The following is a 26,914-nucleotide window of genomic DNA, read 5'->3' on the forward strand; positions in this document are numbered from 1 at the left end:
GGGCCAAACTCAAAGGGTCTGCATGCTTATGCATGGATTTCAGGAAAACAAATGTCATGGTTAACTACTTACAAGAGTGCTTAGGGAGAACCAAGTATCAGTAATCATAAAGGTAATAACAAATTCCCTTCATGAACCCATTTGTGGGAAACAATTAACTTTTCCTGTGTTCTCCCAAGCTCTTATGCCACTGTGTCGCTGTGGAAGTTGTGCAGCTCAGTCTCACCTCAGCAGTCAAAAGACTCCTATGCTGTAGTCCATGCTTGTGGGTTTTGGTGTCATAATGAATTTAAATGCAGCCTGGAACCCCCCTTCTGCCCTCCCCCAGTGTCATTCCTTCTGTCCTAGAGGAAACCAAAACCAGAACACTGGCTTCTAGGAGGAGGCAAAAGAGGAAAGTTCATCTGTTTGTTCAAAAACCTGTTCCCGTCCAAGCAATAAAGCAAACCTAATTGATTTTAAGGCAGGCAGGATGTCCCAGAAATTTCATTACTTTGCTGAATTGGCTGCTGTCTTATTAATGTTCACCAGACATACAGAGGGTGGGGTGGAAAAAGGGATAGTTGGCTGAAAAAATGTCTGCTGGACAAACAAAATGAAGGAATCTTTTACTTAATATATAAAAAAATGCCTGTGTAGGAATTCTGTGCTTAATTTCCCTAGATTTGTTGCATACTCATTCTGCCACCTGCTGCCTTGGCATTCCCTAAAGTTTTGGGAACAGAGACTACATCCCCAAGCTTTCCCAGAAACAAATACTGCATGACTAAGAACAAGCATCTAGCAGCCCAGTGGCCTGTCCTGTCCAGAAGATAGCACGGTTCTGGAAAACTGCTGCTTGAATCCTCCTTAACAATTACATTGTCACTTCATGTTCTGAAGAATACGACCCTTGGGCCTCGTGGCCCAGTGCATCTCAAGAGGGAGACAATTCCTTGAACAGTATTGATTCTGCAGGGTTACAAATTGTGAAAGGCAGGGAAAGCTTGTTTTTGCACTACTTTTCACCCAAATCTCTGGAACAACTGTGTGCTTTCAGTAATTTCCTGGGGTAGAATTTCACTTTAAAACTACACAGATAATCACAGGCTTTTTTTTTTTTTTTTTTAATACAGTAATATGAGAATTTGTAAAAGTGATTACTGACTTGGGAATTTTTGGACCTCTAAGTTAAGCTTCCTTAAAAAGTGCTGATTTTCAAAGCACTGATATCCAATACCTCCTGGCAGAACCACCTTACGATGACTGAAATGGCATCTCAAGAACTGAGCCACCTTTATTCACAATTCATTTCTGAAAGTGGGTATAAAGCAATTATGAAAGAACATATGTGTGTAAAACTTACAGTAATTTAATCGATACAGTGCTGCTACAGGTAGGGTAATTCTAGATGCCTTCCTCCAACTGGAAACTGCATGTCTAGCTGAAAGACTTCTACGACTTTAAGAAAAGAGAATTTATCTAAAAAAAGGACACAGAGATCAGCAACAGGAAAATACAAGACATCATGGACATATCCCATTTCATTCCTGGACCTCACAGAGCTATGACTATTTATATCACGCTTCTGTTTCAAATTACTTTGCTTTTAATAAATATATACTAATGTTTACTTTAAGGTTGTTTTTCCTCACTGAAGATTTAGTTGTTCTGCTTAACTAAAAATGAATGAGCCCATGGCTTCCCATGCAAGCAAGATGGTGCAGCTGATAAACTTAGCTAGCAGCAGAGTAAAACACTTTTTTTTAAGCAGATCATAATATATATTTTTATAATGGAATTTTAAAGGCTTGAAAACAATGTTTCATACACTTGCAATCTATTACTTGCCAAACAAAACCAGGAAAAACTACATTTAATATCCGAACGTTCTTTAGGAAAACTGCTCCCTCCTTCCACCACTAAAGGAATATTCTCAATCCTTTTTAGCTGATTTTGTGCATCATGAAGTAGCACAGAGGCCAGTTTGTGCCCTTTTCCCTTTGCCAACTCCACCTCTCATGTACCTCCACAGCGATCCAGGAAATTTGTAAGCAGCTTTGTATTTTGCACACACATGTAGAAAAGCAGAACATTACAGACAGAATAAGAAGTAGAACATAGAGAACTTAGAAGAGCAGCAGCAGTAAGAGTATGTTTCTAGACAACTGCGCACAGTCTTCAGAAGCAAGTCCAGAAGGTGCCTTTTCTAACAGCATTTGACACACTTAATCTGCTACCTGAGAGTCCAGAGGACTACCGCTGCTTCACAGTGTTCACTACTCACAGGAACAGAGGTGCCATCATTAGAATTAAAATAAAAATAAAGCAGAATAAAACAGGATGGCTTCCTCTTCTCTGGCTCTAAAGACTGCAACCTCAAAGCAGGAAGTCTCGTGTTGTAGCAGTAAAACCAGGAGTACCAATTTGAACATATGTGGGTGGTAATGCTATAGGAGTGAGATGGTACAAATTTCATGTAGTAATCTTGCTGACAGTTCTCTACTTTAACGGGCAGAAAACCAATAACATTAAGACTGAGGGTCTCAGCCTTTGGAAAGAGTTACATCAATGCAAAAACAGGGTAGACAAAGCCAAAAGAGATTAGAACCATAGATATCCCAAAAGACAGATGAAATAATGGGTTATAACATTTTTAATAAACAAAAAAAAAGTTATTCCCTCAATCAAACCCCAAATGTCTTGCCTCCTACTTTTTCACACAGTTTTTTTTTTTTTTAATTAAGACATGAAGATTGCAGTCAAAAACGCTACTGTATTTCACTCAAAAGCATGAAGTCTCTTAATGAAAGGGGTAAATATTCTCCTTTTTGCAGGCATACTTCTGGAAAATTGGTACCATACTTACTGCTAAAAGTTAACCTTACTGGTTCAGGCAGCAAGCTTCCACTTGCAAATAGTAGGTGCAGAAGATAAGAGTGCTCCCTGTTCTAATGGTCACAGTCGAAATTTGGCACAAAGAGTGGAAAGGATGACAGCAAAACAATCACAGCACTGAAAAGACTAGCCTCCTACTCCTGCCCCAAAATCCCTGTGCAGGAAAGCACTTTAAGGATTACCCTTCATCCCCATAACATGAAGAGCACTAAAAGCTCAAGTAACTTGTACGCCTGGGCCAACAGTCCAACCCTAGGTCCTGTGACTCAGATAAGCCCATCCTAACACAGGAAAGCACTAGAGGAACAGCCATCCCTGAATAGCAAAGGACACTGACTGCCTCCCACCCCAAATAAGCAATTGGCTGTAGAGTGCCAGGTTCTTAACACACACTGCATAACCACAGGGGCTGAAGGACACAGTTAACCCATCTGACCGAGCTTTGTTGATGTAGCCTTATTTAAATTAAGTTCTCACCTGTCTTGTCAGCAAGTCATGATATTGCAGTATGAGCCTGGTGTTGACGCTGTGACTCCATGTGTTGCCAAGGGCTGCTATCACACAACCAGATTCCCTCTTCCCACTTCCAGAACCTCCTGAAGATAAATATGAAAGAAACTGCATCAGGACTGTGCCACAGAGAAGAGTTCATCATGGAAACTCTAATCAGTCATCTCAGATCATTGCCTAAGCTAGGTAACACCACTGGTACTATCGCATGAATTTCCTACCTTTCTGATTTATTTATACAACTGCAGTAGGAGTTCTCCATCTTACCCTCTGATACCTAGACAAAATGCCAAGAATTAAGGATATATTGCAAGCAGTACCTACCTTCTTGGAGAGGCCAGTATATTTTCTAAATATCTGAGGTGTACCATGCACGGGGGACACTTGCCTTTTCCTCTTTAGACATACTATGCCCAAGCAAACCAGCTTTCTATGGGCACAGAGGAGAGAGAAGCAGGCCAGCAGATTGACAGCATATAATGACATAACAGAAGGGGAAGCTAAAGGAGCAGAGTGTGGTGCCACAATACCCTGATGAAAAATCAGAATGCTGCTTCATGCCATCAGGCATCCCACATATTTTCTCAGATTTGCAAAGAAGGGAGCCCCTTAGCTGTAAATACCATTCTGGTGTCTCTGAAGTCATATGAACTTTATATAACCCTGGAGGAAAATGCACTTTGCTGCAATCAGCAAAGACAACATAAAGATTGCACTTTGCTGCAATCAGCAAAGACAACATATAGAAGTGTTTCCAATAATGCCACATGATTCAGCTTGCTGCACTGCCATTGCACCTGAGCTTTCTCATCTTGAAACCAGAGACCCATACATACATATACGGGTAGGTAGGTGCCCGTATATGTATGTATATATGTACCACAAGTTCTGCGTAAGATGGACAGATAGATGAGTGACTTGTTTGTACTTCAAATTACACTTCAAGAACAGAGCAAGCCAGACAAACCAAAGAAATTCAGAAACAAAATCCCAATTGTTATGTGGGTATAAATGATCATGTGCAAGTTGAAAATTGAATTACTTGAGACAGACGGTCCATACTGTTAAAAAGCAGTGAGTGTTGGCCTGAAGTTGAATGAGAGAACCAAAGGCAACAAACAAAATTGCTTCCCCAGGACAGTCATGAAATCCTTGTCAACTAAGTCAATTAAAGTTAGACCAGACGCTTACTTTGCAATACAAGCTTCAGAGCAGCCTTATGTTTCCGTCAAAATGATCAGTAATGCAACAGTTAATACTGAAACTTAAATTATAAGTACTAGGTTTTGGAAGCAATACCGCACTGAGATGACAAAGTCATCTCAAGACCCAGTGGAGCTTCTAGAAGATTCAAAGATTTAAACTCTTCACTGCTTTTACATTTGCAAGGTTGTGGGTTTTGTTACTTTTTTCCCCCAACTATTCAGAGCTGAAACATAATTTCTTCATTCACTAAAGCTTTTATTTTGGAAAAATATCCATTAAATGTTAAGATTAAAAGTGTTGGCATGCAGTGATAATCATTATTTGTATCACTGCCGGTAGCTTGCAAGCAATGAGAAGGACACCGTATCAGACTGCATTAGGCAGAGGAGAGCAGCAGGCTGAAGAGAAGGGCCTGGAATGACCACAGTGCACTACAGGACTCGGCTGAAGGTCTCAAACCTACCCTCTCAAGTAATACAAGGTACAGTTAACATCAACTGGATTTGGATTAAGTTGTTAAATGCTTAAGGTCTACAAAAGAAATGAGCGACGCACCTGGTTCAAGCCTATAGTTTGGTTGGAGACTGGGCTCTGTACTTGTCTGAATTACCTCCCACACCACGGGAACTCACTGCGACGTGAGTTCAGACTCACTGTGAGTTCAGACTAGAACATCATCTGTTCTAGTCTGAAAATAGGCTACAGCTGTGCCATCCGGTAAGGATGGATGCCTTTCTTTCCTCAAAACAAAGGTATTAATATCTTGACAAGCATCAAACTTCCACTTGAATAACTCACTGCAGGAGCACCTAACCAGAAGTTTCAGTATTAGGAATGCTATTCTGTTAATTGTATAACCCATGTCTGTTGGGAAGGTGGATGTGCTGACAATAATTTCTCTTCATCTACACTTTGGATCTAATTTGCCAGCTGGAGGAGAGAACAGGTTCAAGTGTTAAAGCAGAGTGTTGGAAGGTCTTGTTCCATTCTCTTGAAATGATTTAAACCAAGTTACTTAATTAAGTTAAGTTCTACAAATTTTTGGTTTTGTACTTACACCACAAAAGTAAAATGCCATTACTGTACAAACAAGCTAAGACAGAACAAAAGACAGTGAAGCAGCTTTAAAGTTTTGCAATTCTCTCTTTGTCATGTGGAATAAGCTACAAGTTCCTACTGTAGTCAACATTGCCCTTCTTTCCCATCTGCTAGAAATGAGTAGGAATCACAAAATTCAAGTGAGGCAGCTAATAATGAATTCTGGTTGGTGGAGGTGTTCCCCTCACAGCTGGTGTAACTGCACCCTGTATGCTGCTGGAAGCCACCACTCTACACCACTGAGAAACAATTCACCCACTGCTGCTTGGGGAACTCTGACTACAGAAAAAAGCACAGATATTCCAGAAGTAGCTACTGCTGGCATAAAACAGTCACAAAATTCACATCCAAAGTTCCCTCAAATTATGTTCCTCTGCTATTAGCTAACAGGAGGAAAAATACCTTGCTGTTGCAGTCCTGAGCCGGGCATTTAAGTGGTTAAATGCCTGGAGTCACCTGCTGATATTATAGAGATATCGTTCCATAGCAATTCCTAATTCTGCATTCCTTTCAGGCCTAAAATCTGTCCCAAAGTGAAGAGAAGTTCTAGAGGTGTAAGGCTTGTGGCAGAACAAGCACGCTAATTGCTGTCCTTTATTTTATTTTATTATACAGGAGAAAGCCTACCATAGCGTGTCAGCCCCTGGCTGAAGAGGGCTGTTTGTGTGACCCACTTTCAGGCAAACCCTCTTCTGTGAAGTTATTCAAATTTATGACTTTGGTGTAAAGTGGTTAGTAAGCCTGGAGCAAATTTACAGCAAAGACTTTTTACAGGGTGGAAAGGAATGCCTCTCAGGAAAGGTTTCCATTTTATAAGGGATACTCCTGCAAGCTGATGCATTAGGCAGAGAGGAAAACCAACAAAGAGTGAAGGAAACCAAGGGGGAAGTGGCGCCAGCTTTGCAAAGAAGTTCAAGGGCAGTGATAGCACATGCTTCATTCCTTCTCCTTGCTCTAAACACAAAAAGATAGTAAATGGCTCAGAGGAAGGAAAGAGGATATGTTAAGAAAACAGATTTACATTCAAACATGGCCTTAAAAAAACCCTCAGACTTATCTTTTTTGTTATTTCAACCACTGCTTAGTCATTAATGAACTGGACAAAGGAAGTGGATAAATAACACTCTTCAAAGAGAGAGTGATATTTTTCAGCACACATTGCCTTGCTCTTCCAAACCCTGACATTCTCATACTTAGAGATGGGAGTATCAGACCAGCCTTGGCCCAAGAAGAAAACAAGCTCATAAGGGACTTTGGTCTCTGCTCAGAGGTCCCCAAACTGTCCAGCAGCCCGAATCACTTCACAGTGGTATGGAGCAACGGCTCCCAGCTGTGACATGAAGATGCTTATCCTGCCATGGGGTGGATGCTTCCGCAGAGCCAGCAACGAGCAATCAGCTGATAGGCAGCAGTTCCCATCTCCCCAACCTGCTCAGAGCACAGCTTGCACTCCAGGCACTGCTGGTGTGATGGTTTCTGTTCAGGACATGGGTGATACAGGCGGCATAGAGACAAGGGAGAGGAAGAAAACAGGGCTGACAGAAGGAAGAAAGGTGGCAGATATCAGTTTATGGATGCAGAATGTGGGAAAAGGGAGTGGGTGTCCAGAAGCACAGAGATGGGATCCTAGCAAGGGAAGGTGAAGGGGGGAAAACGCTAGATGGGTGCAAAAAGATGTCTAGATAGCCCCCTGCTTTATGTATTCAGATCGAGCTCAAGTAAAATGAAGTGGTGATTTCAATTCTTGTAAACTCTCCTTCCTTCCTCACACAGAAAGGACTAGCATTAAACTGGTCTTCAAAGGGCACATCAGCAAACAGGCCAAGGACTGCATAAGGTACCTATTTTGTCGTCTCCTGTGAAATCGAGCTCCTCAGGGCACCAGCAAAGACACCAGCAGCGACCGTATCTGTTCTGGATTGCGAGGATAAAGGAGGAACTGGCCGCCTCACTCTCGCTGAACAGCTGTCACAAGTGAAAATAAAGCTTCTTGTGGTCTGAGTCAAATGCAAAGTTAAATGCCTCTCCACAATCAGGGGAAAAATAAACCAAAGAAGAAAGGGTGATTTTTAACTGAGGTCTGCACCGCTGCTTCCAAGCAGAAGAGGCTCACACTGGGCTTCCCTGCCTCGGAAAGAGTTGTCAGTGGAACTGGGCAACACCATGTGGCCCTACTTATACATAAGGGCTAGATAAATTTTGTTTGTTTCCCCCCATCGATGCAATTTAAACAAACCCTTTGTAAGTATCTTTACTGTCACTGAGATGAATGCCACATAGAGGCAGGATGGGGAAAGTGAGTTTATTCCACTGTCCGTTTTTCACCAGAGGAAACAGTAGGACTAAAGCTATTCAGCTCAATATTGATTCTGCCATTATTTTATTATGACTGACCAGAGAATTACAAGTACAGACATGGTCTCCAAGACCTTCTCATCCTCTACATACAAGGAGGTACCATTTTAAAGACTAAATCCTCATGTAACCAAGTCCCAATTGTTGCAAAAGGTTGAAGGGAATTTAATCATGAAGGAACTTCAGTTTCAGTAGTGGCTCATCCTACAAAAATTAGGATAACTAGATCAGCATCTTGAACCAAATAATACAGACTTCTTAAAAAAACATTTTTAAATGCAAGATTAATGCATGATTAAAAAAAAATAACCTGCTCCTTGTTGGTATAACTGCACAGAGCAATGAATTCCACCCTTTCCACACTCTCATATCAATTTTGAATGAGGTAGGTTCTTCCCCACCACTGGGCCCCTTTGCAATCTCAAACTGTTTGGTAATTCAAAAATTTTTACTCAACAAATGCAAAAAAGGGATTGATGCACAATATGACAGTGAAATAACAAAACTGAGAAGCAACAAGCCCTCAAATCTTTTGAACGTTGACATAAAATCATCTTGCGAAAAGCCTGGTTTATCAAAAACGAGGAAAAAACTCTCCAAAAGTACAGAGAAAATATTTATAACGAATTAAACTACTGAGCTCAACAAAAATGGCACACCATGCAATGAGAATGAAAGTACTTTCCCTCTTGCTCAGGCTGTGCAGCTTTCGCTGGCAGAGCTCATAAAGATCACTGCTTTTCACCCACATTGCATTTAGTCTGTATTTTTGGTGCAGATCTCTTAACAATGACACCAGAAGGGAGAGAAGAAAAAACAGAGAAAAAACCCTCAACCGCCAGTCTATTTTTCCATCTTCACCTACTCAGAAAGTACAAGTACAAAAATATCCAATGGTGGAAAAACCCATCACACAGTAAAAAACAACCCACAGGACAAACTCATCTGTGAAGTAACTAACCACAGTGCCCTTCAAACTCCCACGCACTGACTCCTGCCGTTTTCAGCCCTTGTCCACAGCATTTTCTTTAGCCAAAAGGCGACTCTGATTCTCTTACCCTACAGCAGTGACCATCTCACTCTCTGCACTGGTCAGCCAATGTACGTTCCATACTCTCCCTGTCATATACTCTACCTTCACAAAACTAACAGAAAACAAGTAAGGATGCAAAAAAAAAGGGTTCTTTATATTAAAGCCATGGCCCTAGCTGTAGACCACCATTTGACATCACCCACTTGAGACAAAGCACACACCAAAATGCATATATACATACACCTAGGTAATTACCAAACACAAATTATTGATTTGTACGAATAGACACTAAAGGAAATATTGCTCCCTGTTCCAACTGTACAGATCTGTTTCAGTTAATGGGTTATGCAGGCATATCAACAGCAGAGTCTGGTTCATCTTAGGAGAAAAAAATCAAAACTTACTTCCTAGAGCACAGCATTGCCCTCATACAGTCTTTTATTATTTAGGATATATGGCATCTTACAGTTGCTACTGTAAGAAATCAAGCTTGGCCACAAAACTAGCCATGTAAAAATTCTAACTTTTAAAATACTTATTCTCCTCCTGTTATTGAGAGGGAATCTGGCAATTTTACTCCCCAAAACCACCTAGTTCTAAATCTGTGCACACATCAAATTATTCCATTTTACTTCAAATTTGAATTAATAAAAAGTAAAAATATTTTTGGCAATTTTTTAGTAATCAATAATGGATAATTTAGGTTTTGGGGTTTTTTTTTAAATAGTATTGTCTTACTTAGCAAGCGAAGCAATTAATTGCAAACTCCTACTAATCCTGAGCTAAAAAATACAGTTTTAGTGGAAATTTTTTTGACCACCCCTAGTTCATAGCTAAGCTACTGCTGCAGCACTAGTGCCTACTAGAGATTATACTGAAAAGACTGTTCCGATTCAGTTATCATCAAGAGATCAAAAATTGCCACTTACAGACTCCAGTTGCAAAGTTCTGATGGAGACAGCAGTGAATGTGACAGAAAGGGAATGAGCTCACTTCTCATTTTGGACAACACGGTTTATTTCATATGCCCCAAATAGGTGAGTTTTCACACTTTGTTGTTCATCATATTGATGTTTATCTGCGTACACATTCTGGGTGATTTTTACAGTGTTATCTGATATTAGATCAAGAAGAAGGACCTTTCTGCTGTCTTTTGTCCAGCCATTCATTATTTCTATTGTGACGACTCCTAGAGCTCTGATCTGCAATATGCAAACTGCTATACAAACAGAGAACAAAAAGATAGTTCCTGACCTAAAGACCTTCTTTTCATGAGAATGCAGTTTAAGTCTCTTAATAATATTGGTTTATAAAAATATTTGGTTTATTTTGGAAAATAAACCAAAATATGGGACAGGCCAGCAAAACTGTATATAAATAAGGATTTTCAGTATTCTCCATGACACATTAGATACTTTTTCAAATAAGTAATATTCAGCATTATTCTACCCGCCCCCTCCCCCCCCCCAAAAATAAGCTGGGACCTCTATCCAGGTCAAGACATAGGAAGAGTCGTCCAGAGAATTGTACAGTTGCTGGTTTGTTTTCAGTCTCACACCAGCATGCCCACTGTGACCAGTGTGTTTTGCACCAGAGGATCTCATTCCCTGACATCGGTGAGCTCATGTCGATTCTGGTTTGAGTTAAGAGAGACAGACAGAGAAAGAAGCACACACAATGTAGTACTGAGACTCCTGTCTGCTGACCTAAAAAAGGAATTGACATTAAGAAATGAGAAAATCCAGCTGGTCTGATTTCTTGCCAGACAATCTACCAGCCATGACCAAAATGGTCAGGTCTCGGGAGATCTGTGGAGGTGGGAAGACAGCTGGTGGTTTACAGCACCTGAAACAGGGCCCAAATCTGGGAATCAGGGAATTCCTTGGAATTGATACTGTCTTTTTACTGGTGTAAACCTTCTACCTCTGTGGCCTGACAACACACCACAAAGTGCTGAGCTTCTGGCGCTCTACCGTTGCTGCATTGCTAAAGCGAATGATCGAATGAGTAGTGCTGTGGTGGGAGGGATGGTGAAGACCAAGTAGAAGACAGTGGTTAAGTCAATTCCTTTCTGCAATCAAGGATAGATTCTTTATCCGTCAGCTCACCCTCCTTCCCTTTCTAATGACCTTTTTTCTTGAGAAATTCCCTCTTCTTCTAAAATCTGGAATTGTTCTAATTTACACCATGTTCTTAGTATCCAGAGTTCTTTCCCACATTGCTCACCAACTTAAAGCAGCTTCTTCCATCTAACCTCTCCTATGCAGTCACTTCTTCCTATCTCTCCAAGACTGGAAAATAAAAATCCCTCTAAATTTTTTGGGAAAAAAACGCAAATCAAACAACCCAGATCTGGAATTTTCCCTCCCTGCCCATATAAAGGATGCATAGGTTGAAGAACAAAGCTTGCCCAATCATGGCATCTGGCAATGCTAGGGCCCTGTGAACCAGAAAATGCTTTTAATTATCACCTCACCAATCATGCTACAAGTTATTGCTGTATTTTTTTAGTTAAGTTCCCTCAGGGAATTAAATAGATCATGATATTAATCAGAAGGCATGTAGGAGGGAGGGGGCAGAATGCTAGAATTACACGTGTGTAGGTCCCATAAGGCTTGAATAAAGAACTGAGATTTAGAATCCTGCTGTCAGAACAACTGAAGCCTTGCATGCTGCAAGCCTTGGCCCTCTGACCTACACAGCCATGACATTATCGTATCTGATTTTCCCAGGATGGTTAATCTCAGCTGCTAAACTTCATCAGTCTCTGCTAGTGTTTACCCATCATCTGGATTTGCCACTTCCGAACTTTCCAGGCTAGAACCAAATAAGCCAGCTGTCACACTCCTCCTTGACAGGGGTAAGAAACTCCCCTACATAACAGCCTGAAGTCTGGCTAAATCCCAGAAAGGCAGAACAAAACTGAATACATCTGGGGGGAGGAGAGGGAGATGTAGCTCTGAAACTGCAGTGAGTTTCAGAACGCAGCTCACAGCAGTACGGTAACGTTAGGATGCTGCAGTCCGAGACACAGACTGTACTCCCATAGTCTACATTTTTTTCCATAAAAAATGCTCTGGTAAAGAAACAGTGTCTTGGCAGCTTAGCTCTTGCACCCGCAAAACTGACAGAGTGCAGCAAAAGCAGCAGCAGCCCAGGCAAGGCAGGAGCCAGTCTGCAAACGAACCTTAAATTCCATTTGCGAGTCAGGGCACGGAAGGGTGAAGGGGGTAGGAGGGAGAGAGTCGAGTTTCTGTCGAGCATTGAGTTCTCCATCGAAGTGGCCAATAAAAGCACCAATTAGTGCTAACATACCCAGGGTGTTTCTGACACGGCTGTCCATTTCCTGGGGAGAAGGCTGATGGCATGCCTACACGGCAGATGGAAAAGGACGGTAGGTGTGTGCAAGCCTGTTTTAAATGAGCGCTAAGGTCTGCCTTGGTAAATACATTCCGCTAAGAAGCCAGAGCGAGCTTTGTGCTGCTACAGCCAGACCACTGCCAGCACCTGAGTTTGCTCAATTAACACTAGCACTGACATTCCCCCTACGCTGTGGTGGACCTTTCTCGATATATTGAGCATAAAAAGCCTTAGTAAATAACAGTTTCTGATCACAGCCTAGTTCCATGGATTTGAACTAGCGAATTAAGTTATCTGTCCTTTTCACTCCTGAGCACAGTATTTCAGTAGTGGTTCTCTTTTGGGATCATTTTCAAATTTAGTGAGTGACGATTTCTTGATACAGAAGGTTGAAACATGCAACAATTAAAGAATGTGGGGCTTTTAAATAATTAAAGGGTGGGACTGTTAACCACAAGGACTATGTTTAATAATAATAAATGTTAAATTATACTTCAAATTGGGTTTTTTTTTGTATGCAAACTGAGCAAACTGCTTTATTTTGCATGATGACCATCATAATTTCTTTGAAAATCTAGACTTCACTGTTCTTCACACTGGTCCCATAGTTAACAGTTACAACAATTCCCTCTAGGTGTAAATAAAAACAACAATCTTAGAGCTGTAGAGCTTGGATCACGAGCCAGAATTATCAAAACTGAAATTCCAGGATGAAATAATTCTCTTTCAGCCTGTAACATGGAAACAGAGGTCAGCCAAACATTTAGAGGCTAGAGATGACTGTTTGCAAATTACAGCTGTTCACATCTGGAGTTGAGATTTGGCCAAACTCTTAATACTATCCATCACAAAAACTAAACTGAAGGAATGTTTTGGTGCTATGATTAGGAACATAAAAGCTAGGAAACATTAAACGTAAAAAATGCTACGTGCAACTTTAACTCTGCATATCAAACGCAGCACGAGAGTCTCCTTTATTTTTCACAACGAATATTATCAGGGTTGACTGTGGCATTTTGTACCCTGTATTTAACCACAAGTCTGCATTTGCCAATACATGTCTCCCTGGCTGCATCTCCTTCTGAGCGCAGAGGGGCCCGCCACACAAGCTGAAGTGTGCAACAGAGGTCCATCTGCTTCGCTTCCCTGAAGAGGTGTCTTCCAGGCTGACCTGGTGAACCCTACACATACACCTAGCAGATGCATCTAAGTGCTTGGAGTACCTTTGAAATCAAAGCTTGGAGTACCTTCACGACATATGTAAATTGAGCACTTTCACTTTTCCCCCCCCAATTGTACAGCCAATACACCCACGAATATAAAATGCCTTCCCTCTCATTGTAAAATCAATGTCTAAACATTTTCGTACATGCAGAGACCACAGTGGCTCACTGTTGAGAACCAGCTCATTTACAAAGCTGAAAATGCATGTATGTTCATGTACTTAGACACACACACACAGAGGCAGTATAGAACATGGAGGATGTTAAAACAACTGAGAATTACAGGGGTCTGGCTTCACTCCCTGATGGACAGAGACTTTCCAGGAGGTTCTCCACAAGTCAGTCCCACTCTTCACGGTACAGTCCTCCATCCTGAAGTGGAGGAGGTATATGCTTTTTTCTTCATCTCATTCTCAAAAAGGAATGACTCACTTTATCTGAAACTAAGCAAATAAATTCAATTTTGGACAACAACCAAGACTGGAAAATTTCATCCCGATAAGCTTTTCTGACTGAAGACAGAGGGTTAGAAGGGAAACAGTTATACAGCCTTAACTATAGGAGGTTCCTTCCGTTCCTGCTATAATGCAAAATATTCCAAGGTGTGCCAAGTTTTCACTGTAGTCTGCATCAGGCAACTACAGGACACCAAAGTGCTCTGTGGAGAGTAACGCATAAATCCAAAGTGATCTTTTGACTGCAGTGACTCTTCCCTCCTGAGATCTATTACATTTTTTAAAGTCAGTGAAAAATAAAAAATTGCAAAATATCACTTTTAATCCTTGGACTACAAAATGGTTGAATCTCTAGAGGCCAGCCAGGGCCAGAAACAACTTTTTTTTTTTCCCTTTTTCCCAGATTTGGGGGGCAGGGGGAAGGGCACGGGAAAAGGGAGAGAGCAAAGAGTGGTTGGTTTCAAATAGCAACATTGTCCAAAAGGGTGAAAGGGAACAGATGGCCGTGGAGAATGCAGCCTCAAAGCCCTAAAGAAAAGGGCTATTTTGACAGATCTTGCTGTTTCCTATTCAAGCATGAACACTCTGGCATGGAGAGTTAAGACGATACAAGGAACAACCTCTGTTCCCAGCAACTGACTATGGGCAACTGGCCTCTGAAGCTCTCTGAGAAAAACAACATGAGACAGACAGACAAACAGATATGGCAGTAAGCCCAGATCTCAGCCACCAGGAAAGGGGGAGGAAAAAAAAAAAAGAAAACCAGGAAAAAAAAAACCCACAGAAAGGCTAGAAACAGCTGCCTTTTCCTGGCTCCAGCGCAGAGCATTAGAAAAAGCCTGTCCAGCCTTTCTCATCTTCCTTTTCAGTGAAACTTCTTGAAGGGGTCACCCTCAAGCTGTTGGTCTTTGCCCCGAGGGGAGGTGAAAAAGAGGACAGAGCAGAGCTCGTCTGGCTCAGTGAAACCTGCTTCCTTTAATCACAAAGACCTCCCTCCAGCTAACCAAGAGGAACTCTAAATGTAAAAAAAGTGTAATTAATGCTGGATTTTTGCATGCAAAAAGATAGAGAAATTAGAAGTTGTGGCTCCCACAGTACACGTAATTTGTTTGCGCGTTGTACAGCAGTGAGCCATTATGTCGGAGGGCAAGGAGAATTGTACGCGCTGTGGGAAACGCTGCTGATGTGTGTCCTGACTTTTTCTATCTTTCCTAACCAAGAGAGTGCATCAACAGCTGTTTCATTCGCCGACTCTGGGCGTGTACTATCGGATAGAGATTTCAGTTTTGAAGGGCAGCTTCTCATCCATACCCAAAATTTAGAGAGAGATCTAAGCCATTAAGTGTAACCAGACTTCACTGTTTCCAAAGACCATGGAGCGAGGGATGAGTTTCTGAATTTCTTTCTGGTATAGGCACCGTTTCAATTTTTTAGGGCAAAGCCTGAGCCTGTGCTTGCCTATGGGCAGAAGCACTGAGTGATACCTTCCCTTGGTGCTGTAACCTGGACCAGAGCAACAGCAGTTTCACACAACAGTTGTAGGGAGGAAAAGAGGAGGCAACTGGTATAAACATTATCTTCACAATCCTTTCCCGAGGCAAGGAAGTAGCTATCATCCCAATTTTAATATCCTCCTTTTAAAAAAAAATCATTGAAGGAAAAAGATAATAAAGAATTGTGGGTGCTCACATGCCAGAACTCCCAACGAAGAAATGCAAATGTTGATCCTATCTGCGCCTTTGTTCCCTCATCTGTGAAATAGCATTTGTTAACTTTAGTCAATAAATAGTAAATGTGTAGAAAAACAGACTCCAGCACCAAATCACCTCACATCCTCAGACTCTAAAGGAATCCAAATTATCAAAAACTTTGTTTTCTACAACATGTATATTTTTTTTTTTATTTTCACAAAGGACAGTCAATGTAGTCATTACTAGCTGTAATTGTTAATTTGTAACTAAATAGATAGGATCTGACTAGTAGAAGTAGTCAAACAACAAATAAAAACCTTATTTAGGCTAAATCAGATAAAATTTGTTTCTTTTCTTCTTAACTGTGAGCTTCCTGAGACTGAGTAACTGCTCCAGGCTGTACTTATTAAGGGAATCTCAAATGTGGATTATTGGCTAAGTACTAAAGAACATTGAACTTGTTGATTCGCCTTTCTTCCCTATATTTCCTTGAATAAAGTCAACCTGGCATAATTTTCCTGTAGTTTTCATTCTGCTTTACTTCTAGTGTCCAACTCCTCCTGTTCACTGCCAGTGTAACGAACAGCACTTACAAACCGATTCTGTCTTTCGTGTCGCAGGACAGGTGGTCCCTCACCATATTCCCACACATTCCAAATATTTTAAGTGTTCCACATCTGTTGTCTTAAACATTTTTAGTTCCCTGCAAGAACAGTAGGAGATGAAAACAAAAAGTTATATATAACATAGTAACTGACCTTTTATGCCACACGAGCTCTCTGTCATTTCAACGAGATGGTAAATTTCAAAAAAGAGCTCAACCTTCATTCATTACGCTATACAGCTATTAAAAATTCTTGCAGAGAAGATAACTTGAGAACTACCTTATGACAGCTGTAATAGCCCAGATGATGAACATGAGTGTGGATGTGCTTTTTTGTTTTTTAAGTGTCTGCTGATCTACCAGGAATTTTTAAAAGAAATGAATTAAGGTGATTTACACATTTTCTGACCATACAAACCATTCTATCAGCTTAAAAAAACAAGCCAAAACACATCCCATGTACACATAAACAATCTGGGTGGGATTTTTATAAGTGCTCAATGTTGGCCTATAGCAGGCAAGGAAACACTAAATGCTTTCAATTTTTTTTTTTTCTCTACAAGAGTGAACCAGATCAGACATACTTTAAAAACATATGACTGCAAGTAATTCTTCTCATTGATGAAACAGAGCCACTGGACAAGATTTGGGGCCAGGAAATTAAAAACCCTAATTGGATCTCAACTACTAAGCTACTATTAGGAAGCAGAAAATGACTGCCTGGTGATCAGTGGTGAGGGTTAGCATTTCGGCTCTTGCTGGAAGCGTTCTGGGACAGCAGCAGCTACCAGCAGCTGGGAATCTGGTTTGTGTCCCAGTGCAGAAGCTGGCATGTCTTGCTTCACCAGCCAGCTCCACTGGGTACTGGCTTGTTATGGACTTCGACAGGAGACTGTCCCCTGCTGCATGACCAATGTCATTTCCAACAACACAATGGCATTCCTTCAAGTACTTTGCCAGCATGACAACACACTTGAGCTAGGAGAGCTGATACCTCATTATGTGAGATGCTAGCAGTGCAAATGTGGTCTCCATATCTATGCAATATAAACAAATGCCTGTATCTTTCTTTTTTTTTTTTTTTTTATTTTTATTTTTTGGTGTTAGTTTGCTTTTTAAATTATAAAGAAACCTTCTTTACTGAGCTACAGAGAAAAGTTACAGGAGATCTCTATGCGACAGACCCAAGGCTATGCCTCAGAGAAAACGATGCCACTGTGTGACCAAATTCAAACAAAGCACTGCTAGAACATACAGCAACTGCCTTGGTACTTCCTATGGTGCCAGGACTGAAACTTAGGCATTTAAGCAAACTCGCCTCAATTAATTTTGGAAGACAACTACCTTTGTCCAGCCCTAAACCAACGCTGACTGCAAGGCACAGTATCTCATCAGTGCAAAAGAGCAACGTGATCCAAGATATGAATGAAGATGTAGAAATCTACACCAAAACCACAACTGGATATACAGTAAGTGGAACTGACCCATGGAAGAGGAAGATTTAACTTTCTTTTTAATAGTGCAAAACTCGGTCCCTTTCACCATAAACTCCAAGAGGCCTCTGGCATCCTGGTACCACAGCAAGAAGTGGAAAGACAAGAGAGAGGAAGGAGGGACAGTCATGCTGAGGTGCGTCACCGTCAGTGGGTGCCACGGCAGGAGCCTGAGATGAGAACTGAGGAAGCTTCGCTTGACTTGTAAATTCAACCTTTTGAAAAACAATTCTGAAGCACAGATGTTAGCATGCGTAATTCTGCAAAGCAAGAAGCTGCCAAAGGCTGAAAGATCACTGAGAAGTTAGAATAAAAATTACTTGCAATTATGTACAAAGATTCCTCTTCCCTTTTTGCTGTGGAAAGAATTTCACCAGCCAAGAGGATAATTTCAGAAGAAAATTCAGCATGTCTAACGGAACTTATATAGTGGATTTCAGTGAAAATTCCTGCTAACAAGTACTTGTACTTGTGAATACATTTTCTAAATTTTTAAACTATACTGAATTCTTAAAAAAAAAAATCAAGTACAAGTTAATGTATTTTCACTGGTATTACAGGAAAGAAAATATCCTCTGGACCTTGTTCTCTCTAGAATCTGAAAAGGCCTGGACTACATTCCAGTATGCACATGAATTGTTCACGTGTCAGCAGATGACTTTACACAAACAGAAAAGCTCAGGGGCACACGCTAGCCCTTCAAACTGCCCTATTTGATCTGCAGTCCATATAAAAACTTGATTTTGGAGATCTCTTCAGACTGTGCATGCTTCAGGCAGTCTAATGAACACTTGGGCAGAAAGCACTTACAAGTGACTATCTGATTACTGTAAACCTGGGATACTCTCTGATGAACAGTGCAGGGCTTCACAGGTAAGCTCAAGCTGGCTTCGGAGCAAGGGAAATTCGCCTGGCACCAGTCACTCATTTCTAAGACCTGAGAGATCAGCTGGGTTCCCTCACAAAGTTTTGGATGGTATCACCTTCTGGCTAGGGTTTCATTAGCTCTTCCTTGTTCAACCAGTTATGTTTTCACTTCCGCAGCAAACTGCAGAAAAGCCTGGTGGTGCAGAGAGCAGCAGCGGTTACTAAGCCAGGGACAGTCTTTCCTCAGAAAACTAGAGTTGATCCTGTTTCTTTGCATGATGCTGCCAGGGTGATGTTATTTCATAAGAGATAAAAGGAAACATTTTTAAGTCATTGATCATCCCATAGCAACATCAAGAGTGTTAAACTGGAATCTGAACAGTGGGGGGAGATGCAGAAGGAATCGGGCAGGGTCTGCTTCTCAGATTTGCTCTGCAGCCCTGGCAATCTCCAAAACTTGCCAAAGAAACTACATGAGAAAATATCCAAGCTGTACAAATATACTTCAAAACATCACACACTGTCATTACTCAATCACACCTTGCAGTATTTGGTGTTTTTAAAACTTCGATTTCTGGAGTTAAGTGATTACAGAAAAAAATCCATGGTTTCCTATGCAGCCTTCTCCTTGCTCCTGCAGCCAGCCTATACCCATTTCTCTGTCATGACAAGTTTGAGAGTGGCTTGAAAACAGTCATGATTTCATCTCCAAAGTTTAGGAGTTAAGAGGCAAATAAAAAGATCTCCCAAATACATATCTTTTACAACTCAATTTTCTGAGCCTAATGTGGAAGGCCAATCCTAATATTCAAGTCTGGCGATATTGATGTAGTTATATCAACTTCAGGTACTAGATTTGCCAAAGTTATTTCGCTGTTTCAATTTAAAATACATGAGATGCATGTTGCATGAATTATCATTTGACTATAAGTAGTCACTTGAGGTTGCTATGTATTTTGAATCTATCTAGCTGCAACACAACAGATACATAAATTCTCTTTACCTGCAATAAATTTATGTAAATCTTCTGTTTTCTGTTATGTTTTGGCTGAGATCAGCTAAGACCGCAGATAACTCCAAGCAGAGCACTCCATGCTTGTGTCTTATTCCCCACACTAGAAACTTACAGGACTTTTAAAATGTATTCTTGCATTGTAGAAGTAAGACAATAAGTAGCTGTAAAAATAGTCAAGACATCAATTCTCCAATCTCCTGTGACTCTAGAATGAGCTGCCAATGCTCTTAACAATTTTCATTTCTGTATGGTTTCTCAAAACTGAAGGCAGACATCATCTCCTATAGTAACTTTACTAACTTCTTTCCTGACAGTATCTCTGGAGAGACAAATGGCATCTACAAATATTAACAATCATTTCTCTCAGTTTTTTAGCATACAAGCAGATTATTATTCATGTAAGATGGGTTGGTCTGAGGTCTACAGGACCTTCAACCAAGTTAGTCTGACATTTTATCCCTTCACTCAGGTCTTCAAAGAAAACATTAAACAGCACTGGCCCCAGTAGTGACTACCAAGGAAAGCTGCTAGCTGCCAGGTGGAATTTGAATGACTGACAGCTACTCTCTGAGCTCAGAGGTCTTGCTAATTAATTTTCCACTACCTTGTAGTTTATCCTTCCAGTCGACTTCTTTCTAATTTTGCTACAAGGACATTACAGCAGACCACGTCAAAAAGACTTGCTAAATGGAAGATTAAACCACCTCAGGTGCTCTGCCCACATCCACCAGGCCAGTAATCTCACCATAGAAGACAACCAGACTGATGAAGCATGATATGCCTTCAGTAAATCCAGGCTGGCTGTTTCCAATCACCTTCTCACCTCCACATTCCTGGTAACCTGAGATGAGATTACCTGTCCAAGTAATAATTCCTAAAGAATTCTGTGATTTTGGTCTCTTATCACAGAAAGAAACAAAACCCCCACCTATACTCCAGCTAAACTTAAACATCTGTTTAAAATGCTGATAGGTTTGATAGATGCTTAACTAAAATTGTCAGTCTCCTACCTTGCAAGTACAAATTGGCAACGTTTGCAAGTAAAACAGCAAGTGGTAGACATAGGACTTTTTTAAAAAAAGAAACAAGAAGAAAAATAAACAGCTCATTATGAATAAGTTTACTCCAAAACTGAGAATATCATGAGGGTGTTTAAGATGACTGGGTAGATAAAGATAAGTGGATTCAACTGCCTGTCCATACAGCCAGAGGAGAAAACCACATGCTTATTTTACTTCAGCAATCCTCTTGATGTATTCATGTATTTACTATGGGAACTAAATGTATAACCTTATTCATCTCTTTCTCTGTGAATTTTAAAAAAAATATTTGGGAAGCATAGCAAGACTGAGAGTGACGATCAGGTGTGTGAATTTCTGCACTCTTGTGTGCAAGAAAATTGGCTCTGCATTGAGACACTAAGTACTTTTCATACACAGGTCCAGATGTTAAGCAGACTGCTCTGATGCAGGTTTCCTTCTGCTCATCCTGCCAAGATTTTGTAGCCTCTGAACAGATTCAGGAGCTGTGACAGGATTGAGTTTCCACGCTTAGGTCAGTTCCTGGCACCAGCAGATGCAACAAATGATGTGACAAACTGCATATGATGTTTTGGTGAGAGTTTAGACTTACAGCTTATACCTAATAATACGGTCTGCAATGCTCAGAACCTTCTACATTTCACTAGAGTCATCTCCTTTTAAAAAAGAGCATGGAGAGGAGAGTCACAGAAGCCCAAAGCTATGGCAATTATTTTGAAATTTCCAACCCCACATAAAAATTGGACAATGCAGGCAGCGAGCAAAAGGATTAAGTCTTCACACCATCACTTAGAATAACACAGAGCAGAATGGATTTCCTAGTAAAAGGATAGCGCGCTCAGTCTAAAATGTTGTTTTAAGGACTTGCATACTGTCTTCTGGAGTTTCAATGGCATTCTCCTCACCCACTTCTAGTGACAATGCCTACAGGGCAGCAGCAAGGGACTTTTGAGAGATACACTTTACTCTAGAGAGGAAAGGACAGAAGTCAGCGAGTCCTGCCACTAACAGAGCATGTTCCTCAATACGAATGTTATTGTCAATGCTCCACTGAAGTGAATTCTGGAGTTGAAATCCTACCTCCACAAACATGATGGTTCGCCTGTCCAGTTCTTTGCAGACTGAGAAAGACTTCGCTAAATAAATTCCACAACAGAAGCTCAGATGATCACACCATTCTGAGCTAGAGGCACTAGCTGCACATTTGGGTTTCTGTCCTAACTCTACCAAGCAGGATTTGTGCTTTTCTTTGTGCTTTCCACAGGTTACCAATGTGCTTAGATTTCACTGCTGCTTAACCTCCAAAGCAGGCTCCACTTATACCACTTTCACCACTCCTGCTGAGCTCAGTTGCCCAGGAGACTGCAATACTTGTCTTTGGCACTTTCTGCCCAGCTGGCAGCAATTCCGTACAGCCGGGTGTCCAGACCCTGGCTGCACGTGGTCCTGCAGCACTTCTCCCCAGCAGCGGAGCCTGTTGACAGCTTCCCCACTTGCTGCACAGGCTTTCCAGTCAACACTGAAGTTCATGGCCCTTCTTTTCAAGCAGGCCTGTATCCATAACCCAGTGCATCTGAAACACTTTCTGAGCTCCTGAACAAAGACACTGGTTAACAGCTCCGCTCCAGAGGTAAACTATACCCTCCTACACTAAAGTTCATCTGTGCAGCTTTGTCCTTCTTGACTTTGAGACTGCAAAACTTTTTCATGTAGATAGCCAGCAGTGTGTACATTTACATTGAAACCTCACCATAGGTATACTCCACATTGTACAAACAGTTGTTCTTTTGTGGAAAAAGGGAAGAAAGAGTAAGTTGTAAAAGACAAACTACTTCAACGCACAACTGGAAGTTGGTTTGGTCACACAAAATGTTTAAAAGCTGCAAATTGGGTTTAAAAGTAGCTGTGTTCATGTAATGAAAGATGATGAAAGAGATTTGCAGAAAGTACTATGTCACACCATCCTAACCTGGTAATAAATAGTACTATATGCCACACACAAAAAAACCCCACACTGTTTTAAGTCTGTTACTTTCACCAGGCTACTTGGCTGATGACTATGCCAGTAGCACCCTGCAAGGACTTTTCCCTAGGTGTGACATATCTCTATCCTTTCCATACTAGTGTTGCACTGGAACTTCTGAAGACAACAACAGAAGTAGAGGTGACTTGCTAAGCTGCACATTCAGTGGTCTGAAGATCAGTCTGAAGCACGGGACTGTTTTCCAGCATAACCTAATCACTAGAACGTAGAGCAAGTTTAGTCATTGTCCAATGATTCCATTCCAGGCATTCTTACTTCATATATACATTTAACCCATCCTCTCCAAAAAGCAGCGCTGTGACTTCACTATCTATCTTGGCACCAATGAAGCCAACTGACTTGTGCTTCTGGAAAGCAACACCGAGGGAAAGTTCATTCTGCCTGATGTGACAAAAGAGAAAAACAATGGGAAGACCACCTATCTCACATAGCAAAAACAGGTAACTGCTGCTTTTCCATCTCTTCTGGAGCTACATATCCTACCCTTAGGCATAAAGGCCAAGATTTGACTACATTATGCTTTGAAACTATTCAAAATTCTTCACACTCAGGTTAGGAGTATGTAAAACAAATAACTTGGGCACTATGATGGAATACAGTATGCTGTACGTACAGTATCCCACGTATGCTTCTCAAACAGAACTTGTATCATGATTCTGAGCCCTTCACTTTGAAAAGCAAATGAACAAGAATACTGATTAAAGAGTAGAACAATTATGGTATTAACTTTCTTACCAAATAACAGTTTGATTAAAGATAATATCAACTTGACATACATAAGAAAGGACTGAATATGGACTAAGTAGTGCCTTAGCGAATGTGGCTAAACAACTTGATTTTCTTCCTTGCGAAACCAACTTCAAATTTTGCCCTTAAATAAGGTCTCAGAGAAGCTCTACACTGGTAGAAGGTTTTTGTAATTTAAAGGCTGACAGGCAGCCTAGGTGAACTGAATGTGAGATTCAGAGCTAACTCACAATAGCACAGAGCCATCTCACAGAAGCTTATATCCAATCTCATGCATGAAGTAAAGTGTCAATAAAAAGCTGAAGGCCTGAATAATGTGGGAAGATTAACTTCCCCTGTAAAACAGAGTCTGGGAAAGTGAAAATCTATGTTTATTATCTGCGCATTTTCAACCCAGAAGAAAAATACAAAAGCATACATAGAATTACTCTTTGAGGATGCTGCATGAAGAAATACAACTAACCTGCCACCAAGCCACAGGTGACCTGGAAAGCACATAGTGGCAGTGACACTGTGTGGAGTTTCTGAAATAAACAAACAGAAGAAAGCAAGCATTTTTCCTAAGGGCAATGCCCACGAACATTTTACAGATGCTGGATCAGTAGGCTGATTTGATATCATTCAGATACAAACCAGTTTAGGCTGGTTTGATATCATTCAGATATAAAATGAATGTGCTCTACATACTCATTCATAGATTCATAGATTCATAGATTTCTAGGTTGGAAAAGACCTTAGAGATCATCGAGTCCAACCATCCCTAATCCCCATTAAACCATATCCTCAAGTAGATCATCCACCCTATTCTTAAACACATCCAGGGATGGGGACTCAACCACCTCCCTGGGCAGCCTATTCCAGTGGCTGACAACCCTTTCAGAGAAGAAATACTTCCTAACATCCAACCTGAATCTCCCCTGACTAAGCTTATGCCCATTTCCTCTTGTTCTATCACCCAACACTAATGTAAAGAGCCCTTCCCCTACCTCCCCACCATCTTTTCTCAAGTATTTGTAGGCTGTAATCAGGTCTCCCCTCAGCCTCCTCTTCTCCAGGCTAAACAGCCCCAACTCCCTCAGCCATATACATGGTATCTTCTATAATTCTAAATTAAACAATATTCTTCATTTAATTATCATGCTATAAACATGATAAAAAGAAAACCGTTTAAGAAGCAGTAGTTAGGAAAGTACCTCCTGGATATTGTTGATCATCACAACATTCTATAACATCCATTACTATTAACTGGGGTGCACATGATGAGAAGCATCTTGCTGTTAGTATCTACTTAGACAATCAAACCTTTCAGCCAGAAATATGGAATATCTAGATATCTGATACCTACTGAAGGCCAACAATTCTTCAAAGTTTTTTATGTTGGTTCTAAATGGATGTTTCAGCTATTCCATTCAAAGAAATTACTAGAAGAGATTTATAATTGCTTAAACTAGATAAACACAATAGACTGTTCTTTCTGCAACTTCTAACATTTTTTTCAGTAAGGAAGACTAGTCCTCAAAACAATTTGTAAAAAATATTGAATGAAAATGAATCATACAAAATTAAATAACTGGTTCTACATAGGATTTCCATAATTTATTTTGGAACAATGAATATACAGGTTTAAGTTTTCATCTTGATAGTATCATCAACATAGGTAAAATAAAGCTCATAATATGTGGTCAGCTCAAAAATAAGGCCATGCAACTATTTCACTATGCACTTCTTAAGTCACTCAACAAGATCAAGCTGCTATGGAAACACACAGCAGAATTTGTTAAGAGCTCAAGAAATTCACCTTTCCAACTTAAACACAATTTGTTGCTAAAGTGACAGCTTATGCACCAAGTCAGAAAATAAAAGCTCTCTTTTGTACTCGCCCACTTTACAGAAGTGGGGGATTTGGATTCAAAGCTTTGCTGCTAACTGCAGACTTGTATCACAGTTTTCTAATTTCCACCTGCCAATAGGTATGTACGCTCAGCTGTTCCATCACGCAGTAGTATTTGCAGGGACATCTTTGGTGGCAGATTTGGGTCTAGTTGCTTAAACAGTTTTACATCTGTAGCTTCCAGCTGTTTCTGGTGAAGAGAAGCATATCAACAGCTTGCAGACATGGTTAACCTACAGTCATACCCACTGAATCAAATGAACAACTTGTATACTCTGCACTCCAACAGTGGCTATGCTGAGCTGATAATACTTCCCAACCAAAGCTAGTTAAAAAAATCCCAACCAAACAAAAAACAGTCACCAAACTTGATTTTAAAAATAAATACATAAATCTTAAGATTAAAAGACTTTTGTGAAAGCACGTACATGCCAGTAAATCTTCTGACAGACACAGGCCACATTGATACTTGACAAGCAGATTTCTTGCAGATCCCTGCTGCTCTCCAGCCCACCCTCTGGCAGCCTGCCCAAAGGACGGCTTTGGACCAAGGACTCACGACTGCCAAGGGAACAGCTTAGAAGACATAAGAATGAAGGAGGGCATCCACGTCCACATTTTTTCAAACAATATGTTGCAACTCTGAGCAGACACTTAAATTTTTGTCTTTCCATTTCAATTAGAAAGGTTTTCTGAAAATGCAGGAATTATTGCACAACAGAAGTATAATTTACTAGCTGCTCCTATTACAAAGAGCCACAGGCTTAATCCTTTACTGGAAAGCTGATCAACTGCCTCTCAGTTGTGCTTCCCTTTTCTCTCTCTTCTCCCCTCTATGAAATTTTCATTCTCACCTGGAGTCATGCCATAATTTTTAATCTTGGGAAAGTATCACAGAACTGTCTTGCGGGTCATATGACCAGTCTCCCTCCTCTAACCTGATGATTGCCAGCTGGAGTAGTGCACAACGGCCTCTAATACTACAACCAAATGACCTTCAAGAAGGAAAAGGCAATTTGCAAGACAAATTTACATTATCAAAGGTCTGATAATGGCAGTATTGCATCTCTGACAAATTTATCAACCATTACCTCTGCTTATAGAATTGTAGAATCATTTAGGTTGGAAAAGACCTTTAAGATCATTAAGTCCAATCGCTAACCTAGCACTGCCAAGTCCACCACTAAATGTACAGACACAACGCACCTCCCGAGTACCTTAGAAAGAACTGGTGCCTACTAATATTCCCATGATACTTGACCCTAAACGTGAACATATTTGTACATGCAATATATACACAGCTATGGCTCATACACATTAGTTGCCATTCAAAAGTTATGGTGGAAAAGATAACACAATATCTAGGAAATGCTGCCCAGGTTCTGCAGGGATACTAACAAACTTT

At 40.7% G+C, this 26,914-nt stretch overlaps 1 protein-coding gene across 1 annotated transcript in view; it reads right to left on the bottom strand.

Annotated features, from left to right (window-relative positions):
- Window positions 1-26,914, bottom strand: part of RAD51B (RAD51 paralog B) — a 423,330-nt gene that overhangs the window by 156,183 nt on the left and 240,233 nt on the right. Inside the window, exon 9 of the mRNA XM_086613448.1 lies at window positions 3,355-3,473. Within this exon, the coding sequence (XP_086469574.1) occupies window positions 3,355-3,473 (119 nt within the window). The remainder of the gene's footprint in view (window positions 1-3,354; window positions 3,474-26,914) is intronic.

Source organism: Tauraco erythrolophus, chromosome 6, assembly GCF_009769465.1.
Source record: "Tauraco erythrolophus isolate bTauEry1 chromosome 6, bTauEry1.pri, whole genome shotgun sequence".
NCBI lineage: Eukaryota > Metazoa > Chordata > Aves > Musophagiformes > Musophagidae > Tauraco > Tauraco erythrolophus.